Source organism: Paroedura picta, chromosome 4, assembly GCF_049243985.1.
Source record: "Paroedura picta isolate Pp20150507F chromosome 4, Ppicta_v3.0, whole genome shotgun sequence".
In the NCBI taxonomy this organism is placed as follows: domain Eukaryota; kingdom Metazoa; phylum Chordata; class Lepidosauria; order Squamata; family Gekkonidae; genus Paroedura; species Paroedura picta.
In genome coordinates this window covers 120,008,566-120,034,352 of record NC_135372.1, presented here as the reverse complement: position 1 = coordinate 120,034,352, position 25,787 = coordinate 120,008,566, and the positions used below count along the sequence as shown (strand labels likewise).

At 45.2% G+C, this 25,787-nt stretch overlaps 1 protein-coding gene across 10 annotated transcripts in view; it reads left to right on the top strand.

Moving 5' to 3' along the window:
- The window catches only part of ARHGAP40 (Rho GTPase activating protein 40), a 72,366-nt gene extending 48,100 nt beyond the window's left edge, over positions 1 to 24,266 (top strand). For 9 of the 10 annotated variants that reach the window (XM_077335412.1, XM_077335410.1, XM_077335411.1 and 6 more), the window contains exons 2-15: positions 569 to 771; positions 4,699 to 4,919; positions 7,474 to 7,549; positions 7,924 to 8,084; positions 8,237 to 8,402; positions 9,299 to 9,390; positions 9,513 to 9,590; positions 9,874 to 10,033; positions 11,014 to 11,096; positions 12,691 to 12,897; positions 13,606 to 13,746; positions 15,798 to 15,958; positions 21,590 to 21,645; positions 23,388 to 24,266. In XM_077335412.1, the coding sequence (XP_077191527.1) occupies positions 591 to 771; positions 4,699 to 4,919; positions 7,474 to 7,549; positions 7,924 to 8,084; positions 8,237 to 8,402; positions 9,299 to 9,390; positions 9,513 to 9,590; positions 9,874 to 10,033; positions 11,014 to 11,096; positions 12,691 to 12,897; positions 13,606 to 13,746; positions 15,798 to 15,958; positions 21,590 to 21,645; positions 23,388 to 23,494 (1,890 nt within the window). In that variant the 5' untranslated portion in view covers positions 569 to 590 and the 3' untranslated portion in view covers positions 23,495 to 24,266. The remainder of the gene's footprint in view (positions 1 to 568; positions 772 to 4,698; positions 4,920 to 7,473; positions 7,550 to 7,923; positions 8,085 to 8,236; positions 8,403 to 9,298; positions 9,391 to 9,512; positions 9,591 to 9,873; positions 10,034 to 11,013; positions 11,097 to 12,690; positions 12,898 to 13,605; positions 13,747 to 15,797; positions 15,959 to 21,589; positions 21,646 to 23,387) is intronic. The other variant, XM_077335406.1, reaches the window with a different exon arrangement.
- Positions 24,267 to 25,787: the final 1,521 nt, after the last annotated feature.

The window sequence follows — 25,787 nt, the reverse complement described above, 5'->3', positions numbered from 1 at the left end:
AATGGTGGTTTACCATTTCCTGCCTCTATATCACAACCTGGGTGTCCTTGGTGGTCTTCCATCCGAATCTTACGCTACAATATGTTTTTAAGATTCTTCCAAATTCTTTTTGTGCAGACATTTCTCTCGATAACGTTTTGTGCAGTTTTACTGAAAGCAAAAAACAGGGGTGAAGGATCAAAGCAAGCCTGGTTGCCTTAACAGTTTTAGGATTTCAGAGGTTGCCCTCCAGGTGTTTGGGAAGCTCTTGCTGTGTCAGAGTTGATTTACCTCTGATTCTGTGATGCTTCCCTGCACTCTGCAAAGGGTGTTCCCTTTTAGGTCATAGAAAGGACAGAACGAGGAAATTTGCTTTGTTGCTGGCTCTGCTCACGTCATGCAGTTGGCTCGCTTTCAGATCGCAGCCTGCAATATCACTAAACAGAAATAGGACTTCTCTCTTTCTTTCTTCTGATAGTTGCCCTCATTAATTGGGCTTGCAAACTGTTTACGTACTAGCTGTAACTCTGATTGTCAGGCCAGATACTGGAGCATGTAACATTTTGTCTTGCTTTGTTCTCTCGCTCAGCATCAGAAACTGCCCTTGCAAAATGAGCCGCTTCACTCGGAAGAGCTCCTCGGAGCTGCTGCAATCTGAGCGCCGGCATTCCAGGTCAGACTCGGCAGGCAATTTGTCGATGGATACTTTTTGGCTAGAGGTGGAAAGCATCAAAGAGAGCACTGAATCTGAGCCCGAGGAGTGCAGCCTAATGGAAGTCAAACCTCAAGAAGGTAAGAAGTTTCTGTAGCTCTGGGAGGTGGGAATAATGTTTTGAACAAAAGTTTATTGGGTTCATCAGTTGAATGAGAGCTGCATGCAACCTTAGACATGACCCAGGGGATCGGTGAGTAGGTGCAGGATTGGAGCTGGGTTTCCCCACCCCCGCAGCCTGTTTTACCTGTGCAGATTGCTTCTTTTCTCTGAACTGTGTTTTTCACAATGGAAAAAGAATCCGTTGGAATCCATGTGGTTATGTCTAGGCTTTCTCCCAAGGGGCGAGTAAGGATTGGGGTAAGGAAGACAGCAGGGGGAAAGTGTCATATCTCTCACCAACACTGTGGCACAGATCTTCTACCCTGTCCTCCTGCCACATCTACTGCTTTTTTTTTTTTTTTAAAGGGGAGTCTAAACAGAGGTTTCCTGCACCATATCTATCTAGGTGCTGAAATCAGTTTTAGTGAGTGGTATATTCTGTGGACAAAGCCAGGCTTTGAACATAGAGGGCAGTTGTTGAGAGAGTGGCTGTTAGGGGAGACCTGCTTCCAGTTTCCAACTCCTCCCTGGATTTGCTGGCCCAAGATTTGCAAGGCTTGAATGTAGACATGGGTTCAAGATGAAGGCAAAGGTCCCGTGGGGCATGGAACTCCAGATGCAAATTGGTGACTGGGAGGCATTCACTAAGCCATATTCTCCTATTCTGTAGTTGCCATTTCAGCTTCTGTTTTCCTCCACAAAGTGGGGACCATAATGGCAGGAGTGGCTGTAATGGTTAACAAAATAATAAATGTGGGTTGCAATCTGTCCTTGCTATAAAAGATGGATAAATGTACCAGTGGCCTGTTTGGTGTAGTGGTTAGGAGTGCGGACTTCTAATCTTGGCATGCCGGGTTCGATTCTGCACTCCCCCACATGCAGCCAGCTGGGTGACCTTGGGCTCGCCACAGCACTGATAAAACTGTTCTGACCGAGCAGTGATATCAGCGCTCTCTCAGCCTCACCCACCCCACAGGGTGTCTGTTGTGGGGAGAGGAATGGGAAGGCGACTGTAAGCCGCTTTGAGCCTCCTTCGGGTAGGGAAAAGCGGCATATAAGAACCAACTCTTTTCTTTTTCTTTCTTCTCTGGCCAGTTGCAGCTACTGAGATCTAAAGAGCCAGGTGTACATTATTACTGTGTGGCTTTTCTTCTTGCAAAGGGTAGCACTCTCGGCCTCCTGAAAAGTTGCCCTAAAAGTCATTGGGGGATGGGGGGTTGTGTGTTCTGGAATAGCATTCTATTAGTAGCTAACAGCTGCCAGAAGGAATGTCTTCTTACTCATACTAATGAAAGCACTTGCACACATGCACAGGCTAACTATCAGGGTCAGCCCTGGGCTGAGAAATACTTGAGTTGGAGCCTGAGGAGAGCAGGGTTTGGGACGGGAAGGGACTTCAATGGTGTATGAAGTCATGAAGTCCACCTTCCAAAGCAGCTATTTTTTCCAGGAGAACTGATTTGGATCTCCAAATTCCCAGTGGACGCAGGAGTCCCCACTGACAGGCCCCACCTCCCCACTGCAGATCAGCTGATTGGTGGGAGGGACTTTCCCCCAAAAGAAGCAGATTTATCTGACATGCAGCAATGTGTTTACATCACTGCCCACATAACCCGGAAATATCATCATATCTGGGATGTTGGGGCAACGCCCTGGTATTTGGGCAAACACTATCAGAAGCCAAATTTACCATAGAGTTTTTGCCCAAATACCAGGGGATTGCCATGATGTTCTGGTCATTATGACATCACTTCCAGGTAAGGTAGACATGTTTCTGTAGGCTTGTTGGGCCTCCCTGTTGCTCCTGGTAAACCCCCTCCCCTACTAGTTGCCTGGAGGGACCTCTTAATCCTAGAGTTGATCTTTGTTGACTTGGAGATCAGTCGTAATCCCAGGAGATCTCCAGCTACCACCTGGTAGTTGGCAACCCTAAGCACAGCCTCTGTAGACTTAAGCGGAGTATGCAACTAGCTGGGCATAGCATGCCAGATCTGCACTTGTGAAACTCTGGCAGGCAGTCTTGCCAATGCTCCTGTTGGTTACTTGTTTATTTGAAAGCAAAACCTGAGCCCAGACTTGAAAACCGAGTCACTCATTTACAGGCCGTGTCTGCTGGGCCAGGTAGAGTTGCAAGTTGTTGAGAGGTCATTTTCTGTGACTTTGTGCCCTAAGCTGTGCTGCGTGGCTGATTAGACAGAAGATAAGACATTAAAATGGTTCCATGAGGGTGGCTGCCTCTCGCTGGCTGTCAGAGGAAGTGAGAGGCAGCTGCTTGCTTGGAATTCCTCTTGTGGCTGGTGCCTGCTGCTGATGGAGAGACCGAACAAGTTGGCCTAGTTCTTGTATGAGGCCACAAGGTGGCGCTCCAGATAGACTGGTATCTTTATTCCTGCGTCACCCGAAATACTTTGCCAGATCCACAAGCGGCTGTGAGTGCAACTGAAGCGTTTACAGGCGTGATAGTCAGTCTGTGGGGAGGTGCAAAAAGTCCTCTGTTACAAACTGAGATGGTTGGTGGAAAGCAGCTCAGCAGAATAAAAGTCCGTTCTCAAAAGACATGAATGAGTGCATAAGCCCACGTGCCGTGATTCTGCGTCTTCTGTCTCCTGTTGCCTGGAGGAAAAAGACGGAGGTAGCAAGAAATCACTCGGCAGCGCCTCTGGTATGCCAGGAATAGTTCAGAGGGGCAAATTATTAATATTATTTTTAATGTTTTGCATACTTTGGTCAGCAGATCCTATGAACTGCAAATGGTTGTAGAGGAGGGAATTTCCTACTCCCCCACCCCAGAATGTCAGGAAGTGTTGCAAATAGAATGCCCCATGGCACGGGAGAGACAGTGGAAATTGTCTCCTCCTCCTCCTCACCGAATATTCTTATTTTTATTGTTATGAATTGAATGTTTATACTGCCTTCCCAAGTTTTGACTCCCGAGTTCCTAGCAGAGGAAGCTCGCCACAGCTAAGCATCCCAGTTCCACACAAGGGTGCAGCGCTGCAAAATCAGTCACTTGAATTAATGCCCCTATTTCAGATGAGCAAACGATGCTGAGGTGGCACCTCTTGCATAAGATCAGCTAAGGAGATAAGAGCTGTTTTTATGCCCCACTTTTTACCACCTGAAGAAGCCTGAAAGTGGCCTACAAACCTCTTTCCCTTCCTCTCCCCAAAGCAGACGCCCTCTCGAGGTAGGTGGGGCTGAGAGAGAACAGTCCTCAGAGAACTCTGACTGGCCCAAGGTCACCCAGCTGGCTGCATGTAGGAGGGGAATTAGATTAGAGCAGGGGTAGTCAAACTGCGGCCCTCCAGATGTCCATGGACTAGAATTCCCAGGAGCCCCTGCCAGCGAATGCTGGCAGGGGGCTCCTGGGAATTGTAGTCCATGGACATCTGGAGGGCTGCAGTTTGACTACCCCTGGATTAGAGGCTGCTGCTCTTAACTACTACCCCACGCTGGCTCTCACGGAAGAGGCAAGGCTGCAACAGGAGGCCAGATGATTTGGAATTCAGGCACCGTTTCCTTTTACACTCTTCCAAGAAAAAACTGAGACTTTGCTGTGGGTTGCTGTAGCCCAGGAGAGCAGCTTTAGGTGGTCGTCTTTGGTCTTTAGCAGCTGCATGATGGACAGAACTTCAGCCTGCTCCCATCACTGCATCTCTGTGCTTGGGAAATCATCCCCTGTGGAAACCGTGTCCGTCATGTCGTTGCCAAACACACTGAGTATTTGCTGGCAAAAGAAAAGTGGCACCCTTTCCAAGACATAGGAGAAGCCCCGCCTTAGGGCTGGGAGCTCGACAGGATGGCTGTGTGTGGCTTGTTCAAGACCCGGGTGATTTCTTTGCCTCTCCGATCCCACTCGGTGTGCTGCGGCTTCTCATGGAGTTTCCTGGCCTTGCCTTTCACAGAGGGGGAAGCGGAAGCGGAATGGTTGCAAGATGCCGGGCTGTCCGACCTGATTGGGGACCACGCCACAGAGAATGGCAACATCGTCCTGCTTTCCACTCTGACCAAGACCCAGGCTGCGGCTGTGCAGCGACGGCTGGATACTTACACCCGCTCTCGGCGGAAGAAGAACAAGCCGCCCGTCCGCGATGTCCGAGACATCTTTGGAGTGGTTGGCTCCGGGGTATGTTCCTTCACGTGTTTCTGTCCATAGCTGCTCCCCTCCTCCTCCCCACCTCGATCTGTGGCAACAGTTGATCCTGAATTAATACAGCAAAGTAAAATGACCTGCCATAAAGCTTCTCATTAAATCCCATTGCATTGTCCAATATCCACAGTTGGAGCTGGTTCCTATTGTAGGCTAACCTGGGTGACCACAGGCTCCCTTGTTGGCTTTCTGCCCCGCCCCCCGTCACTGTTTAACCAATCAACTGCAACTTTGCAAGAATTCTCGAGGTTGGGGATATTTCTTACATATGAAGAAAGTAGACAAACAGACCGGAAAACCAGAAGGTGTAGCTAATGATTGTAACCGATCTTCTAATATTCTGCCAGATACAAGGGAGAATTCCCAGAGTTCATACTTTGATGCTCAAATCTTGTCTCTGCAGATTACTGGAAGAGCAGCAAGGTAAATGAAATGCTCACCAGGTTCTGACTGCTTGCTTGTATACACACATGCGCTTTCTTCCTGTTTGTTGCCTCCAAGTGTGAATCACTGACGCCGAAAAGGCCAGGGAGAGGTCATAGCAGTACACCTGAATCAAAGTCGTTTCCCAAAAGAACCACCACGTCCTGGTCGCTGCAGCCCCACCTACTTCAAATTTGTTTCTGTTGAGGGAATAGAAGAGGCCAGCTGTTTGCACAGAGTCACATTCTGATCCGTTTGACTGCCGCTGTGACTTGAAACTTGCATGCCATCAGAACGCATCAAAGTTTCTCAGTGCTGTCCTTGCCTGTGGCTTTGCTTTATTTGTCAAGGCACGACACCCCACCTTCCTTCCCTTCCTACTCCACCAATCTATTTTTACAAATCAGAACAACCTGATGGTCCAGCTTAGCTTTCCTTACCCTTGCACACACCCTGATCGTTCAGTGGTTTTACAGAGCTCACTGGATCACCTGTAATATCCTCGCATTGTGTGGCATGCCTCTTGTGCAGCGGCCCATGTCTGCTAAGTTGCTGGGGCTTTCTGCAGATCTCGTTCAAGGAAAAGAAGCAGTAAAACTGTTTTCTCTCTTAGACAAACAGTTCCACTTTGCATCTGTTGACTCAGCCTGGGTTGCTTTTCACTTGGGAGGCCTTGTTAAGTGTGTAGCACAGAGCCGGCCAAGCTGAATGCAATGAGAGAAGATGCGGGCATTGTTCACGTGTCTGTCCCTTTAACGTAGGAAGATGGAAATCTGCCTTTTACCCAAGAAGGGCTATGTTTTGTGGGCAGAGCAAACCCTGCCCATACCCTGGCTTGTCTTTAATAACAGGCAAGAAAAACATTTCAGGGTACACGGGAAGGTAAAGCAGCTCACCTGCACACCTTTCATTGTAAAAAGCAGAGCCTTCCCTCACATATTTTGAGACACGGATGGCTGCTGATCTGTTGTGCTGAATTCAAGTCAGTAGTTCTTCTGAACTAGAATTTAGCAAAAATCTTGTTCTGAATTCCTGGGTGAAGCCCCTACTACTACTTATGATAGTAGGAATACATGCATATGAGAAGAGTACTTTTAAAATTAGCTTTGGAGGCCCACTGAAATTGGGAATAGCGGGTTTCCAGGTTGGCAGGTGAACCTTTCAGGAAGTCTGGATCTCCTAGTCTCCTTTTCTCATGAGAAATGGTACCTGGGTATTTCTGTGTCACAACAATTAGTCTAGCCATTTGCTTTAATTGTTAAGCTCTGACAACTGGAAGCAGTTTTGACCGTGGGTGATAGAATTGACCCCCCCCCCCCCCATAAACAGGGGTTTGAGAAACGGGCCGTGTTTGAGTTTGACCATGCAAAACCTCATGCGGGCGGCAGCAGTTCATAGGGTACCAATTATCCAGGACAGTCACATGTCAAACAGCAAAGCAGCAAGATGCTTAGTGCAAATGTGCCATGATTCTCCCAGATGATAGGGATTCTTTTTTTTGTTTACTGATTTAGCCATCCTAAGCAAGCGTATTCAGAAGTAGAGCCCACTTTGTTCCGCAGGGCTTACTCCCGGGAAAGCACTCTTCAGATTGCAACTTAAGACTTGTTCCCACATGATTGGTATCACTTGAGTTCGGTAGTCTGGTGTTATCCACACATGTGTGAATGAGTGACCACTGACGGAACTAGCATCATGGCAAGGGGCTGTCTCTCTACTACAGTGACTATTCCGGGAGCAGAAGGCCCTCAGTTCAATCCGTAGATTGCTTTAATGAGAAGTTTCACATAGTAAGTGTTTTGAAAGATCCCTGCTGAGAGCCTGGAGAGCCCCTGCCAATCAGAGTAGAAAATGCTGACCTTGAGAGACTAGTTATCCGACTCAGTCTAAAGCCATGTGTGTGCAAACAGAACTCTTATATTATCCGATGCGACCTTAAAAGGTTGCATGTTTTACCAGAGTGAAAGCTCTGTATCTGCAGGGCTTTTTCCTTCTCTACAAAGGATATTTCATTGTTATAGTTCGTATGTCTTGTTAGGCTGTCCTGCAATATGGGTTCCTGAGACTATGATTTCACATGTGCTTTCTCTTTCTTTCCCCTGGCTAGGAGACTGCACCAGAGCTGGGCTCAGAAACGGATCGATTGCAGCACAGATCTCAGCCATCCAACAACAATCAGAAATGTAAGGAGGAAGCCTCTCAGAGTTTAAACAGACAAAATATGTTCTTTAGAAACCAGCTTGGATCTCCTTCTGAACGACTTGGCAGCCGTATGAAGGAAAATGCAATGACTGTGGTCTGTGTGAACATTACAGGTAGCCTGTGTGGGTGTCTGTGTGTGTGTAAATAAAATGTATTAGCTGCTTCCAATGGCACAGGATCTCTGAATGGACTGATCCAGGTTGTGATACTCCGAGTGAAGGATGTAAACTATGTATGATGGTGGTGATGTATTTCGGCTGTTGATAATATATTCGGATTGAGCTTTGTTGTTGCTGTGTACCCATGTTTATCTCATGTGACCCCTTCTCCCCATTTCTAAACAACTATGTTTTAGCAGATGTAACTGGAATCCCAGACATCCCATCTCCATTGAGGGGATCTGGAAAAGAAGAGGCATTCAGCACTGAAATTGCTTATTCAGAGCAAGCCGCTATCCTACTCAAAGGCTCATTCCCAAGGGAATCCAGACGGATCAAGGATGAGAGTTCTCTACCTGTAAGACTTCTTCTTGCACCCTTCTTGAAATGTGTGAATATCTGGGTAGTCACATATTTCGAATATCTGCCTGACAGCTTCAGAAAAGACAATGTCCTAGCTTCAAAATGCCGCGCTGACCCCTTCTTTCTTTTTTTTTTCTTTTGGGTTAGAAGTTTAAGATCCCCAAGGGCAGGCTGGGAGTGACCAGGATAGGTGATCTATCACCACAGGATATGAAGAAGATCCCCACATTAGCGCTCATCGAGCTAACTGCGCTTTGTGATGTCTTGGGCTTAGAACTGAAGAGAAACAAGGCAGTAAAACGGAAGGCAACAGGTACCTCCACTGTCCTTACTCCTTTTCATTGGTTGTTTGGCTTCAGATAATTCCTGCCATTGATTAAACTAACGAGAAGGGAATTTGGTGGACTGTTGGATTTGCAAGTCTTCTTTAGGATGTTGTCTTCTTTAAAGTGCAGATGTACCCATCCCAGCACATCTATTGCTGGGAAGTCACATATGTACCATTAAATGACTCCCTGCTGGTTTTCTTGCTTGTCACAATTCATTTGAGAATTTTTATAGGCTGCCCCTCTAGACTCCTGCTGATGGTGGCTAACAAAACAGGTCTTAGAAGTCAGTGCTGCTGTATTCATTGCCAGCACACAAACACACAAAGCTGCCTTCTGTTAAATCAGATCATGTATCTGTCAAGGGCAGTTTGGACTGATCTGACTGGTAATGGATCTGCAGGGTCTCAGTGTTTTTCACATCACTAGTTTTTTGGGGGAACTATGACCTGTGTAGGCTAGCCTAATCATGTCAGCTTTTGGAAACTAAGCAGGGTCAGCCCTGGTTAGTATTTGGATGGGAGACATTCAAGGAAATCCAGGGTCACGATGCAGAAGCAGGCCATGGCCAATAATCTTTGAGTGTTGCTTGCCTTGAAAACCCTCTGGGGTCACCATAAGTTGGCTGTGACTGTGACTTGAAAGCACTTCTTTCTACTTTTTGGAAGCACTGATAGACTGGCACACTGTAAGGTGTGTGGTCAAGAATCCCAGGGGAGCACTATTTGGGAACAACTATCCAGAGATTTTTAAAAAGTTTTGTTGCAACATAATGACCATGTCAATTCACCGTAATGATTTTTGATGCTGCAGTATTTTGTCATACTGCAGATCACTTATTTAATTTTGGTTGGTCAACATAACATCTTATCCTCCATTGCAGAGAACAAGCTCTTTGGGGTACCACTTGGCACTCTGCTAGAAAACGACCAAAAACTCTTCCCAAATACTAAAGTTCCATTGATCCTGCAAGCAGTAAGTTAATTTCCTTGCTTCCTACTGTTGTCACTGTTGGAATGCTGCTTTACTTTGGGTTTTGTTGTGGCGCCTTTTCTTCGGGAGCAGATGGAACTGCCTCCTTGTGTTTTGCTTCCTAGTTGCTGTCGTGTTTGGAAAAAAGGGGGCTGGACACTGAAGGAATCCTGAGAATCTCAGGATCACAGACTCGCATTAAGGTACAGTTTATCTTCCTTAAAAGTAAGAGTGGAATGTTTGGTGTCACTTCCAGTACTTAGGAGGAGTTGTCATTAAAGCATACTGTACCTAGCTTAACTGGAAGAGGGTCCCTGCAAGTAGAGAGGGCCCATTCTTTTGTGTGCAAGTTACCTTTTTTGGTTGTTTTGTTTTTGGCCAGTACTTTGTTATTTTTAAAAATCCTTATGCCAACTCAGCCATCTTCTCACGACTAGGAGGTCTCTTCCCTTTCACACACGCCTCTCTCCTTTTTCCCCCCTTTAGAGTCTGGAGCAAAAGCTAGAAAGCAACTTCTATTCCGGCTTCTTCCACTGGGATGAGGTCCATCAGAATGACGTGTCTGGCTTGCTGAAGAGGTTCATTCGGGAACTCCCGACTCCTCTGCTGACAGCAGAATACATGCCTGCCTTTGCAGCTGTGCAAAGTGAGCTGTTACCTTGTATTACTGTTCTGTGGCCCATTTATTTGTTTGTTTCTTTGAGGGTCATTGTGATGTGGTCTCTGGAAAGGGGAGATCCAGGTCAAAGTCCTTGCCTGACTGTGAAGGAGAAATTAAATGGTGTTGTGCAAATTATGTCCAAGCCTAAATATGAGTATTCTACCATCGGGGTGTGTGTGGGGGGGGGGGGGGAGCAAGAGAGATGTGGCTGATGCTGCCTTTACAGTCGACATATAATCACAACTGTTTGCACCATGGCAGCATTTCTGTTTGAAAGGTCAAGATAGTAGCTGTGAAAGGCTTCTGTCTGAGGCCTTGTAGATTTGCTGCTAGTCTTAGTACTGACCTTGATGGACCAGTGATCTGATTCAGTATGCAACAGCCTCATGTATGTCAAAGGAACATTGAATGGACTAGTGGCAAGCTGGCCAACTGTGTCCACAGGAAGTGAATGTGAGATGCAGCAGCCTTCTTGCTCGCATGGTGCTGCATTTGGCTATTGTTGGGAAGGAAAGCTTCCACAGTGACCCAGGCCAGCCAAGACCCCACTCTACATGCACTGCTATTCTTACTTTGTGTAGTGCAATCCAGGAACATAATGTGAGCATTCTCAGTGAACGTGCCCTGCGTCATCCAGGCTAAGGGTGCCAGAAATGGGGGTACTGCAACCCCTCCCCCCCAAAAAAATCCTCAAACTGACATTGTTGCTGAGCTCTTGCCTTGAAACTAGCAGATCTTTATATTCATGGAGATGGATTTGAATATGCGAAGTCTCCTCAGAATTAGCTTGGCTGGCATAACTTCATCTCGTTTGTGTTGCCCAGAAAATTCAGAAGTCTAAAATTAAATTTCTTGTGTTTCCTGTATTTTCCTTGTAGTTCCCTACTGTGGCTCTTGGATGTTTAGCTGTCTGTAGGGGTAAAAATGATGTTGACGTATAATTTGAATTCTTCTCCTCACTACAGATATCCCAGACTTGAAACAGAGGTTGCAAGCACTAAATCTGCTTATTCTAATTTTGCCGGAGCCCAACCGAAACACCCTGAAGGTAATGCGCTGCCACCTCCCACAGAATGCATTATCGTAGAAACAATTATCATGTAACTATTTGGATATCCATGCCTCAAGCAATTTCTGTCTCTCTAAATTAAGGCAGCCCAAACTCATTGGTAAAACATAGGCATGCAGGCTTGCAGAGATGTCAGCCAGGTACAAATCCTCCTAATAATAATAGTATTCAAACTAAATTTCATCAACTTGTCAACAAGAATATCATGTGGAACGTTATCAAAAGCTTTGCTAAAATCAAGGTAAACTATTAAAAACATTATTAGAACCTCTTATGTTCAAAGAAGCAGGGTGTTCCTCCTGTGCCCCGATTACAGGACAAACTGATGAGCTAGGCAGTGAAAAGAGAAGGAACTGAGGGATAGTGTTTATCTCAGTAAGGAGGGACTGGTCTTTGAACCTTCCCGTGCTAAAAAAGTATCCTTTTTACTCCCAAGCAACCTGGTAGAGAGGGAGAAGGCATGGCGCTCTTGGTGTCTCTGCTCACTTACAGCAGTCTGTTTAAAAAACCCTGCAGAAATAAAGACAATTGATGTAGTAGTTTGTAGCCTAGCAAGGGATTATCTGTGATATATTTGAGGATCATAGCCCATAACTTGAAGGCCACTGAGCTGGAGTCTGCAAACCAGCAATTGTGCCAGCACGCAGGTGGAATAAAAGCTTGGTCCTGGATATCCATTTTGAGCAGATGTAGTCAAGGGAAAGAATGTAGGTGGGATCTGACAGGCAAATGGTTAAGCAAACCAGGTTAGCGAGCCATAGTTCATGCAGGCCAGGAAGCAGGCTTGGAGTAAGCATGCCACTTAAAAACACAGGCTACCTAGAGCAGGTATGTTTATAATTCAGAAGGGCAGGTAGAAGTTGGCTCTTTGCAACCCTATGTTTAGTCTTGCAGCATCAGAGGAAATTTAAGAGACCTTGAATGAGTCTCTGCAATTGCCTGTCATATGCAGACCCAGCTTTGAGCTTATAATTGATATTATTTAGTTAGATTAAAACAGTCATTGTTCATCCCTCGTATCACCACCATAAAGGGCTGCCTATGCAAAAAGAGGTGGTCAGGTTTACAAAGTTTCCACAGGGGTATGTATTGAAGAGTAGGAGATATGGGGTTTTTTGTACTCCAATTTTAATACCTGAATGAGTCCCTGGATGGCTTACAAACCCCTTTCCTTTCCTCCACAACAGATGCCTGGTGAAGGTGGGTGGGGCTGAGAGAGCTCTGATAGAACTGCTCTGTAAGAACAACCCGAGAGCGACTGTAGCTAGCTCAAGGTCACCCAACATGTGGAGATGTGGGGAATCCAGCCCCGTTCTCCAGATTAGAGTCCACCGCTCTTAACCACTACGCCACACTATCTCTCTAGTGTTTGTAAGATTTAAAAAATAAGACCAAGGCTGATGGTGCAGAATAATGTGAAAATATATCTTATTATTCAGTTAAAATCCCTAGAGCTTATTCTGTTCTTGAGGTTGCATGATGGAAAAAAGAGAAGGGGGAACTTCCTGTAGATAAGAGACATAAAGCTTGCTATTAAACTTTGACTCTGAATGTCTTCCTTCCCCACTTTCAGGCACTGCTGGAGTTCCTGCGGTTGGTGGTTTCCAGAGAGAAAAAGAACAAGATGTCTCTTTGGAATGTGTCCACAGTCATTGCTCCAAACCTCTTCATGCACAAGGGGCTGCCGAACAAGATCCCAGAGGGAAAGGAAAAGCAGCTGGCGGAAGGGGCGGCAGATATTGTGCGGATGATGATCCATTATCAGGATTTGCTCTGGACTGTAAGTCAGGCCCAAAGGAGTCCATAATGAGGGCGTTTGTGCTTTTGTGCTTTCCTGTCTCTGTAAACAGAAGACAACTTGTGGGTCAAAATGGGGCTTTGATTCTTAAAATGGCAGCCCTTCACTTTTAATATCTCAGTTAACACTAGCCACAAAAAAGCAAAATGTAGAAAAGCTGTAAAACTGTAAAGAGAGGAATGGAAGTCACTGTTGCATTGCAGGTGTTCAGTGAGTAACTTAGCGGTTGGACACAAAAGAGCACAAAGGAGTTTTGGTTCTGATCCAAGCTTGGAACCAGGTTTGGACATACAGAACAAGGATTCTGATGAGAAAAGGGAAAGGGAGCAGAAGGGCAAGAAGCAGCCCAATATTTGGAAGAGCACTGGAAGGGAGGATAGAGACAATAGATGAAGCCTTAAGATCAAAGATTGAGAAGGTGTGGGTGCAGGGGTGTGTAGGTGTGGGTAAAGGCAGATTGAAACAGACCTAGGCTCAGCCGGTATAACATCACTGGCCTCTCTGTTTGGCAGTAGGCGGCTTCTTTTACTCCTTGGCATGGAGCCTCTTCTGTTTTCCTCCCCATCTTCATTGAATTGGAGATTTTGAGAAGAGTTTGACAGCACAGTTCTCTTTAAGAGTGTCGAGGGTGTTGCAACCCAAGTGAACCTGCATCTCATCTCAGCTCCCGTCATCTGCTGTTCTTTTTAGGTTGCGTCTTTCTTGGTTGCTCAGGTGCGAAAACTGAATGAGAGTAGCAGCAGAAAGTACCAGTTCTACGACAAGAGGATCAAAAACCTGTTGAGGAAGATTCACACTGACAAGGAGAAGTCCGAAAAGAACCATGCTGAAGTGAGTCTCCCCCTTTTTGTCACCATCATCATTCTCCTGCCTTATTAAAGGGACTGAAGTTCATGGTAACCACATGACAGATCTGCATCAGTCGCATGTGAATGCTGGCGACTGAAGGTGAAACTACAAGTGATAGTTCTTTAAACATTTCTGTGAGGCCCTCATCTGGATCAGGCATGTGGCGCAGTGGCCCCTGGTGTTCTTTGTTGCCCAAGAGAAAGAGTTGGGTTTTATACCCTGCTTTTTTCTACCCAAAGGGAGCGCAAAGTGGCTTAAAATTGCTGTCCCTTTCTTTCCCCACAACAGGCACCCAGTGAAACAGGTGGGGCTGAGAGATTTCTGAGAGAAAACTGGGACTGGCCCAAGGTCACCCAGCTGGCTTCAAAGGGAGAAGGAGTGGGGAATGAAACCTGGCTCTCCAAAGTAAAGTCTGCTGCTCTTAACCACTATGCCATGCTGGCTTATTGCCTGTTTCTAAACTTTAAAAGACATACTGGGGCGAAGCTCCTGGGGCCACCATCCACCTAATCCAGAATGGGACATGGCAACAATATTTTAATAACTACAAAGGTTTCTAAAGTGTTTGCTATTTGGCCCTAACTGCTCAATGTCTGTTTCTGTCACTCAACTTTCTGAAGAGTGCTGTAAGGAGTTCTGAGGTAACATGAAGCACTTTGAGCTCTTAGTACATAGAATCATAGAATCATAGAGTTGGAAGGGGCCACACAGGCCATCTAGTCCAACCCCCTGCTTAACGCAGGATCAGCCCAAAGCATCCTAAAGCATATTGACACAGATTTACATGCTCTTTTTCATAAGTGGTGGATCCTGAAATTTCAGCATAGCTAAATTGTTTCATGTGCCCTGAAGCAATCATGACATCTTTAAAGCATTAATCTGGGGTTTATTGTGACTTTATGTCTTAGAAGAAACTCATGTTGTGAGTTCTGTTGTAATGGGAGCATATTACTTTGATCTCCACACTCTGGCTGGGATCCCACTGAGCACTTTCACAGACAGAAGGATTTCTGTCAGCAGTTGTCTCACCCCACCCCACCCCAGCTGCTCCTGAAGGGCAGGGGGACTGTAGCTGCAGTGGGAGGCGAGCAAGTTACACTTGTCTAAAAGAAACCCTTCCCTGCACCCAAATGCTCTGGTAGATTCAGCCTTCTCTCTAGTTTCATTACAGCACTGTCCTATAGAGTCTCAGAGCTCAAATGCAAATCAAAATACATTTATATTTGTTTGATAATGTTTGTGTACTGCATTTCTGCCATCACATTTAAGATGAGTTAACAGTTTAAAAGAACACTGGCAGCATATATCGTATAAAGAGGACAGAAAAGCAAAGGAGATGCAAACGCGCTCATGTACTCAGCCTTGTGTTGAAATAGAACAGTTGTAATAACATGCAAGAGGGGCCAGCTACACTTTTTGGCTTTGTGAATCAGACCACACCTGTCCCCATATTTTTCAGAGTTGTGATTGGATCAAGCATGGGGTGGCCAACCTGTTCCTTGCCCTTTCCTCTATTAGTAAAGTAGAAGGAACTGGATACGTCCAAGAATACATTGGTTTTGAGGCAGAGGTGCTCTTCGCCATACCTTTGCTTTCAGCAGACCCTTCATGAGTTTCTTTCACTGGGAGGTCCCTGGTTCTTTGCTCAGAGAGCGTGGAACCCACTAGCTATCTTCCCTCTTTTGTCTGAAGTGCCTGAAATGTATATCTATATTTCTCCCTCTTAAGGCCAGGCAAATTTTGCTTGCAAAAAAAATCCTTTTCTCATATATAAACACCAGGGGGCGCCCCTGCTTATCTTTCTCTCTCCTGGTCTAATCACATGATGAAAGGAATCATTTGCTATTAATCCTGGACTTGCATCTGTCATGTCAGATCTGAGGGAAGATGCATATGTATAGGGGGTACACAGGGATGAGACTCTTGCATGAGGGCCCAGTGTTTCCCATATGATATATCTGTGCGTGCCCCTGATCTTCTTACCACTGTCTGCTTCTCCCCTCTTCCCCCTTGCTGCCACCTTCATTTTCCAGTCGTCCAAAATAGTGAAAGTCCAAGCTTCCTTGTTCCTGAAGGACTCTCTGGAGGTCCACTTAAACAATGGCACCAAAGCGGCTGATGTCCTGAGGCAGTTCCAGAAGCACCTGTGTCAGAATGGCTGGAATATTGTCAATGCCGTCAATCTCATCAAATGGTAAAATTCCTTAAGCTTTTTGGCTGCACAGCTGCTTTCTTCCTGCTGTGTTGATTGAAAACTGGGAACTGGTGTTATGGGAGGAGGAATTAGGGCTGCTTATGAAAGAAATCGTAGAATCCTAGAGTCGGGAGGGGCCATAGAGGCCCTGTAGGCCAACCCCCTGCTCAATGCAGGACCAGCCTAAAGCATCCATCTGTCCAGCCACCTCTTGAAGACAGCCAGTGAGGGAGAGCTCACCACCTCCTTAGGCAGCCAATCCCACCACTGTACTAGTCCAACTGATCGCTGTCCACTAGTGTTCTGCATAAATGGTCAGTATCCTCACCAAAGAGCCTCTTGTGGTGCAGAGTGGTAAGGCAGCAGAAATGCTGTCTGAAGCTCTCTGCCCATGAGGTTGGGAGTTCGATCCCAGCAGCCGGCTCAAGGTTGACTCAGCCTTCCATCCTTCCGAGGTCGGTAAAATGAGTACCCAGCTTGCTGCTGGGGGGTAAACGGTAATGACTGGGGAAGGCACTGGCAAACCACCCCATATTGAGTCTGCCATGAAAACACTAGAGGGCATCACCCCAAGGGTCAGACATGACCCGGTGCTTGCACCGGGGATACCTTTACCTTTTATCTGCACCAAGCAGCAGTTCCATGGATACTCTTGGAGGAGCCATAGCCCTTAAACACCTACAAAACTCTAATGGGATTGTACTATAGAACAGTGGTCCCCAACCTTTCCGAGGCTGGGGACCGGCAGGGCATCGGGCCGCGCCCCCGCGGACCGCGCCCGTGCGGGCCACGCCCACGGATCGGGCCGCGCCCGCGGGCCGCGCCCACGCCGCGGCCGCGCCCGCGGATCGGGCCGCACCTGAGCCGCGCCCGCGAGCCGCGCCCACGGATCGGGCCGAGCGGGCGTGGCCCGCACAGGCGCGGCCCGGCCCTGATTCCCTCTCCCCGCCTCCCGCAGTAAGAAGCTTCCCGGGCCGCAAGCTTGCGGCCTGGGAAGTTTTTTACTGCGGGGGCGGGGCGGGGAGAGGGAGCCGCGGCCCGGTGCCATGGCCTTTGCGGCCCGGCACCGGGCCGCGGCCCGCAGGTTGGGGACCACTGCTATAGAAGATATGCCTTTGAGAAGTCCTAAAGCCGGTTCCTCTTATTTTCTCAGTTTGGGATAGCATATAAGGATTACAAAGCTGCTTGCATGTTCCAACTATCTCTAACTTATCAGATCTTGTAAGCTATGCATGGTCAGCCCTAGTTTAGTATATATTAGTATCATAGCACAGAAGCAGGCAGTGGGAAATCCACCCTTGAAATCTTTTTTCCTTGAAAACCTTTTTTGATGACAAAAAATGTTTAATACAATAGAGCCAACAGTAGCCACGTGGAAAAGTTACTTGGATTTAGGGGAAACTTTTAGAGAAAGAAGATTTGGTTCTTATATGCCGCTTTTCTCTAGCTGAAGGAGTTTCAAAGTGGCTTACAGTTGCCTTCCCTTTCCTCTACCCACAACAGACACTCTGTGAGGTGAGTGAGGCTGAGAGAGCCCTGATATTACTGCCCGGTCAGAACAGTTTTATCAGTGCCGTGGCGAGCCCAAGATCACCCAGCTGGTTGCATGTGAGGGAGCGCAGAATCAAACCTGGCTTGCCAGATTAGAAGTCCGCACTCCTAACCACTACAATAATTAAACTCTCTCCCAGTACTGCAGGCTCATTCTGCATCTGCTGTTTACACACACACACACACACACACACACACACACACAAATATACTGGGATCATCCATTCATGGTATTTCCAGCATCTTCCCTCATTAAATGCTTTCTGCTGTGTTCCAAGGCTATGGAAGGAAGTTGGATTTGGGGATACCTAGTTGTAATAAGTTACAGAAAAATTTTCTGGTGATCATAAAAAGCTGTGGTTGGTTCTAAGAGAAATGTGCATGCCACAAAATCTGATTTGTTTTGTTGCACAGCCTCTGGACAAGAGGTCAACGTTTGACCGAATGTGGAGCAACAGAGTGGTTTTCTCTTGGTGAAGGTGCCAGAGATGTACTTTATCACCCATTATGTTCAACCCCTGAAATAATTTTTTCAGAATTGGAGAAGCCCTGAATTGATATCAGCTGGCCATGCCCTCTGCACACACTCATAAGTGACATCACTACCACACCCTTAGCTCTCCTTTTGCTCCTTTCCCCCACCTTTACTACTATTATGGCAGCTCTGGCTCATGTAGACTGGAAAGAACAGTAGAAGCTGAGAAGATGGCCCAGACACCCCCGCATACCATGCCACTTCAGAGCTCCTGTGGACCCCAGAGGTCCATGTACCCCTGGTTGGGATGGACCCCTGGTTTAGATGAAGGCAGAGAGAAAATGGGTGGAAGGAACGTAAGCAATTTGAGATATGCAGATGACACCACATTACTAGCAGAAAATAATGATGACTGATGCAGGTTAAAGCCAAAAATGCTAAAACAGGATTATGGCTGAACATCAAGAAGACTGAGGCAATGACTACTGAGAAATTACATAACTATACATTTGAAGATGAAGAAATTGGAATTGTTCAAAATTTTCTATTCCTTGGTTCCATCATGAGCCAAAAGGAAGACTGCAGCCGATTAATCAGAAGGAGATTGAGACTGGGAAGAACAGCTGTGAAAGAACTGGAAAAGATTCTTAAGTGTAATCAAGATCATTCTTACCATAGTATCCCTCAGTACTATGTATAGGTGTGAAAGTTGGACGTTGAAGAAAGCAGACAGAAAGGAAGTGGATTAATTTGGAATGTTGCGTGGGAGGAAAGGCTAAGGATCGTGTGGTGGACAGATAAGTGGGTTCCAGATAAAATCAAGCCTGAACTCTCCCTAGAAGCTAAAATGACTAAACTGAAGCTGTCGTACTTTGGTCATATTATGAGAAGATAACAAGTCACTGGAAAAGGCCATTATACTACGAAAGCTGAAGGCAGCAGGAAAAGAGGAAGACCCAACGACTTGAGCAAGGCGCTCAATGATAGGATGCTTGGGAGGCCATTAATTCATAGAGTTGCCATGAATCAGAAGCAACTTGACAGTAGTAAACACACAGAGAGCCTGTGTCTGACATTCTTTGGGATTCCCCCTCCACACACAGACACCCACACACACACTGCTGACACAGCTCATCAGGCTTCATGACATTTAAGGCTTTGCTGAAGAGTCCTGAAAATGTTGATTTGCATTTTAATCTTTTGATCTGATTTCTGATAAAACCTACAATTCTGCCTCCAAACAGCACACAAATGCTGATTATTTGTTGAAGGTGTTCAGGTATTCCTTATCTGTGGGAACCAGAAGATACGAGGCTGGAAGGAACGCGTTGACATCGCTGCCTTGTATTGTTTGTGTCCTATGAAAATGGTTTTAAGCAGAAATACTTAAAAGATGAAGATCTTTGCATGAAAAAAACGTCTTCCTGTAGGCTTCTCCCAAATCATTGAGCTTTACACTTTGATAATTATTCTTTTACAGTGACAGTTTGTTTTATATATTTATATACACACACACCCTACCTTTTCCATCCAAAAGAGCCAAAACTCCATCCCCCTGTTTCCCATAGTAGCCATTGCAGTGCCCTCTCCAACATCTGTTTCCTCCGTTGTTCAGCCTCTATCAACTGGTGTTCAGAAGTACACCACATTTGAGCATGGAGGTTTCATCATGGCTTATGGCTTCTTAGTGATCCATCTTCCTGTGAATTTGTCTCACCCCCTTTTAACATAGGTTTTTTTTATCATGCTTTTCCTCTGAGGACAGCATGTGAGATTCTCCCCTCCTCCGTTTTATCCTCACAACAACCCTGAGATATAGGTTAGGACAAGAAAGAACGGTTGGTTGGTGTGAGATCTCTTGATGAACTCTTGACTGGGAATTCAATGCCGGGTCTTCCAAGGCCTAGTTTGACACTTCGGCTGTGTCTAAGTTTGTAGCCATGGCTAGATGAGTAATGAGTCTGCTGCTGCAGCTAAGGCAGTTCAGCCAATTGGATATTACATGCCTGGAAGCTGGATATAAGCAGCTCTGAGCTCTTGGGGGTGGGGGAGGATAAAATGTAAGTGGAGAAAATAAAGAGCAATTATGTTGTAGTCAAACTTCATAATTGTGACTGGAAAACAGAGAGAGAGAGATCCTGTTCCTACATCCATTTATTTACCTGTACACAAGGGATGTTGGTTCCTTTCTTCAGTAAATAAATATAAATCTGCCTAGTAGAAAGTTAAAAAGAAATGACCATTGGGAATGTCGCAGTGGATTTGCAAGTGTTAGTGCTAATACTCTATTAACAGCTCCTACTCTATTAACAGCTCCCGTCTCTACTTTAGGCCTGCAGTTTTCATTGGCACAATTGAGCATCACCTGAATTAGATTCTTTCAGTTGCACAGCTGCTTGTGATTGATTTTTTGCTGAGCTTGTGTTTTCCTCTTGATAAAGGAGCATTTGAGGGAATTGTGGCATATCTTACAGCAAATGCCCAAACAGTTTAGTGGTCATTCCCTCTCCCAAGGAGTTCTGGGAATTGTTTCATTAAAAGGGGTGTGGCTCTGTGTTTACCCCCACATATGAACAGAGGAGAAATGGGTACTCTTTACTCCAAGAGTCCTAGAATCATAGAATCATAGAGTTGGAAGGGACCTCCTGGGTCGTCTAGTCTAACCCCCCGCACTATACAGGACACTCACAACCCTATCGCTCATCCACTGTAACCTGCACTGCCTGAGTTACAGGCCCATTACTATGATACAACATTTCAGAAATGAAAGAGATGTTTCTTTCATTACTTCCTGAGAGAGTATGGTAGTACACTGTCAGGTGTGCATATGCATGTTACAAGTTAGCGGATGACTCAGTGAAGTGGTCCTTGCAGCTTGGAGGGGGGAATTTGGGAGGGGCAGGACTCTCTAGAAGAGAATTTCTAGCATCCTTGCATCACTAAAGTTCAATTCCAAGTAGACTCTGGGTATGCTGATAGTAGGAGATGACCCGTCAGTCAAGGTCCAGGAGAAAGTCAAGAAAACTGCCGATGACAAATGGTTTATTTCCAATGAAGTGTAGTAATCTCAACAAACAGTCAAACAATCATAATGAGTCCCTAGGTGGATATTTCATTTTCAAAGAACTTCTTCAGTGACTTTTAAGAATAATTTCTCTTTTGCATGAATTGTATAGATTTCCGCTTTGTTGGAAATCAACATTTTGCTATCGTCAGTTTCTTTAAATTTCTCCTGGACAATTGTTAAACTGTCATTCAACAAACATACATTTGTAGTAGTTGTCTCTGATCAGTATCACAGAATGTAGGTCTAGCCACCATTCCTGTGCATGATGATTATCCCAAGGATTTTATTTATTTATTTATTTAGAAGATAGATTTCTATACCGCCCATTTCTTTGCAGCTCTCGGCAGTTTACACTGAACATTATGTAACTTACATGGAACATTATACAGACTATGTGCTCATCAGAATACCACTGATGTGTACCCTATATACGAATGAGTCTCTCTGACCAGCCCATCTGTAAATTCAGGTTAATATCTCTAACACTGGAGTGTCTTGGCCATGGTGTTGATTATAACTCTGATCTTCTTTTTTGCAGTAATGGGTCGGTAGAATCCACGAACCTGCTCCTGTATGAAGTTGGTGGCAATATAAGTACGCAATTTCAATTGCTGTCTAATTGGGGAGAATTACTCCAGTGGGTTTACAGAGCAGAGCAGTTGGCTGGTTAAAGGCAAGGCCTGCTCCAGTTGAAATGAATCTGCTGAGCATCACAGGGATTCCCTGTCTTGGACCACAAAGATTGCAGTGAACATAGAGGGCCTCCCACCTTCCACGGCATCCCTCTCCCTGAAGTCTTGTGCATCAGCACAGGAAAGGGAGAGAAAGCAATTTTATTTATTCGTCTGTCTAATTTCTTACATTTATATAGCATCCTCCTCTTGTGGCTCAGGGCAGTTCAGAGGGAACATAGAATCCATATGACAGATACAACATTCAATAACTGCATCAATTAACAATAACAACATCACTAACAATTGAACTGTTAACATATCAACTATAAACCCACAGATCAGTCAGTGCAGGATTGCCCCATGCTGTGCTTAATGGGCATATCTGCATGGGAGGGGGTTCTGGGGGCCCAGTAGATGTCAGTTCATTGACCTTAACCAAATGCTTGGCTGAAGAGCTCCATTTCACAGGCCCTGAGGAACTGTGCTAGTTCTGACAAGGCCCATATTTCCTCTGGGTGCTCATTCCACCAGGTGGGGGATCAGGACAGAGAATGACCTGGACCTGGTTGAGGCCAAACGTGCTTCCTTGGGGCCAGGGATCACCAGCCAGTTGGAGTTGGCTGAGTGTAGTGCTCTTTGAGGGGTGTAGGCAGAGACCACATATGGCCTAAAAGGTGAGACCTTAAATTTGATCTGGGATTCAATTGGTAACCAGTGCAGCTGTTAGAGCACGGGCTGGATGTGGGCCCTCCAAGGTGTTTCCATAAGAACACCATGCAGCCATGATTCAGATCAGAAGAAGAAGAGTTCGTTCTTATATGCCATGTGGGAACAAAGGAAACCCAGCCTTCCCACATTGTTTGTTTAAAGGAAAAATGCAGGTTTTAAAGTGGCATGCCCTTTTCCCTTTAAAACTGCTACTATCCATGCATGAGGTCCAGTTTCAATTAGCAAAAGCAAAGAAGCTTGAAGGGTTAAAAAATAATTAAGGACACTAAGTGCATTTGAATGTGGAGGTCTCATTATGGCTTATGCTTTGCTTTGCATGCAGAAGGCTCCAAGTTCAGTCTCCAGTTCCAAAAGATCAGGTAATAGGTGGTATAAAAGAGTTCTGCTTGAGACCCTGGAGAGCTGCTGCCAATGAGAACTAGACTGTGCAGACCTTGATTAGATCAGTGCTGTACGGATCCTTTAGGTGTTCATTATTCAGATGTCCTCTTCCTTTCCTGTATAGATCTGACTTTGAATTGTGGCTACAATTGCAATTTACATTTTACAGACTAGCAGAGATCTCTGAACTTGGTTGCACCTATTTTGGGCTCTGAGAAGACATGTTGAGGATGTCGTCCTCTCACCCATTCCTAGCCATTCATAAATCCCTCCAGAACTTGATCTGGCTTCATCAGGAATCCTAATCTCGTTGTCCTCCAATAGCAAACCAGGCTTGTACAGGACAAGGTGTTAAGAGTTAGGACTAAAATCGTTCACATTGATTTTTTCCCCCTTCTTCACCTACATACCACAGTGATGTATTTCTCTTTGGCCTTTGTACTTTTGGAAGGTGGGAAAAAATGGAAAGCAAATCTGGCATTGTTAGGCACAGGATGGCTTGCTCATCGCCAGCTTTTGGAATAATTCTTCAAATATGTTTTCTTTCAATAGGTGAGCGTTGCCTGGACCCAGACACATATCTTTTAGATCTGTACCATGTGAATCCCCACGCAGAATGGATTATAAGGCAAAGCCCGTCCTTTCCACGAACCCTCTAGGTCCTAGAGAAAGGAATCCAAATGCACACTTTTTGGAACCCCAGTGATCAAGGAAGACTTCAGGCAGAGCTTATGCTTAAGAGGTATTTTAAATGAGCCGACTGACTATATGGAACAAGAAACAATTCATTTAAACTTCCATGTGAGTTTGTAGACCGTGGCAGAGAACTCTAGGTAAACAGACTATATGTGGCATTTATAACCCTAAGAATGGATTTCCAAGAAGAAGTAGTGGAGGGGAGTTAAAGAGAGGCACATCCTTGAAGAATCGTGGATCATCTAACTTTGAGATGTGATTCACTTACTGGAGAGACTTCATGATGGTTGAAGAAGATACTAGGCTCATGGCCAGTTAGTATTTTTTGGCATGAAGTCGCCTGCTTCCTGAAGAAACAAAACCTTTAGGATGTATGCAGTTTTACATTTTGATTTGTTTCTGGGGGGCGTAGATGGCAGTCATAAGAAAAAGTTCTGGGAATTTTGCCTTCAGAATGCTGCAGCCCAAGCCAGCGGTGCTGAAATATTAAACAGTGGTAGATGTGGAATGTCATCTTCTATGATAGATTCTAATATTACTGTTCAAAACATCTGCAGTTTTGCTATGACATTAAAAGAATGTAGATCACTTTTCTACTTGGTCACATTAAACCACCTCAGTATTATTGCTCTTTAAATGTCTCCCGTTTCAACTTAGATTTTATATCCTCTCTGGCTTCTTAGGTGAATATTTAACCGTTATTATTTACTATTTGTAATAAATTTTTTAAAGAAACTCCCAAGTAGAGGCTTTTTTCTTTCTTTACGCCCTTACGTTTTTGATGCATAAAAGATAATTTGTAAACACCTGAGCCATATGATGATCTTTATTCTACATATCTTTTGTGTTGCTTTGATATTGATTTTTTTTAAATGCTGTCTTTGCATTTATCGAAAACCTGTTTGCATAGATGGCTCCGCAAAATACTGTGTGAATGTTGCTGTATTTGAAAGATGTCCCTTTTTAATATTTCGTTTCCTTTTATGACTTTTTGAAAAAAAAAATAGCCAAAATAGCCATCTCTGTGTTGAGGGTTTGTCACAAGTGAAAGTTCTAGGTGCTCTGAATTTAAACATTCAATGTGTGAAAACTTGCGTCTATATTGCTTTTGAAAGGTCAATACGTGACATATCCTTAAGTCTTCTGTTATGTCACGTAGTTACAAACTGGTGTGCTTATGGGAACTGCACCTTTTTCAAAATGATCGGTTATGATTTGCTGCCACTATTGGCAGAAGAACAAAATCAGAATGTGCCATTTATATATATATATATGCATCGCCCAAAAGAACATGCTTCCAGTAGGGTGGAAGCAATATCAGTAAATTGATACTTTTTCTTTGCCATCCATCCATATGCACACCCTACTTGGAAGCATGTTCTTTTGGATGATGTAGGATTTAGCAGAGTCCAGTTAACAAAGGTATCTGGGCTTGTGGGCAGGGCAATTAAGCATTAACAAATATTCTTGGAGTGAGATTTTTGCATCCTCTTCTAGTAATTTTTAGCAGAATAGTTAAACACTCAACAATACAGACATCTACAATAGAGAGAAATTGAAGAAAGGACAACTCAGGAAAAAGGGATTGTAGCTCAGGATTAATGTTCTTTCTCCCTATCCAAATGAAAACCTAGGGGCTTGTATTAGAAATTCACAATGCTCCCTTCCCCTTAAAATGGAGCTCTGGAAATATGTGATGAAAAGCAGAGAAGCAGAGCTTCTCCACAGCAGGGATTGGGGTGGCGGTAGGGGTGTGAGTGCCGATAAATTTGGAGCAGGAAGATGGTAGACAGACTAAGATATGGGGAAGCAGTAAACCATTTTGCTGCCTTCCTATTTCTCTGCTTCGGATAGATGCAGGGTTCCTGAAGTCCATTAGAACAGGGGTAGTCAACCTGTGGTCCTCCAGATGTCCATGGACTACAATTCCCATGAGCCCCTGTCAGCATTTGCTGGCAGGGGCTCATGAGAACTGTAGTCCAAGGACATCTGGAGGACCACAGGTTGACTACCCCTGCATTAGAACATGATAGAGATGGCATATAAGCTGGATGCCATACATTAATGACCTGCAGGACATCTGTTCTAAGTCGTGATTTCTCATGCATACACCTGTATGTCAAATCGTAACAGGTAATTTAGTTGTCCATGAAATCTCATCAAAATTATGTAGGTACAGCTCACTGCAGTATACCATACAAATGCCATCCACACCAGTACATTCAGTACAAAATAGCTTGCATTGAAGTTGCAACG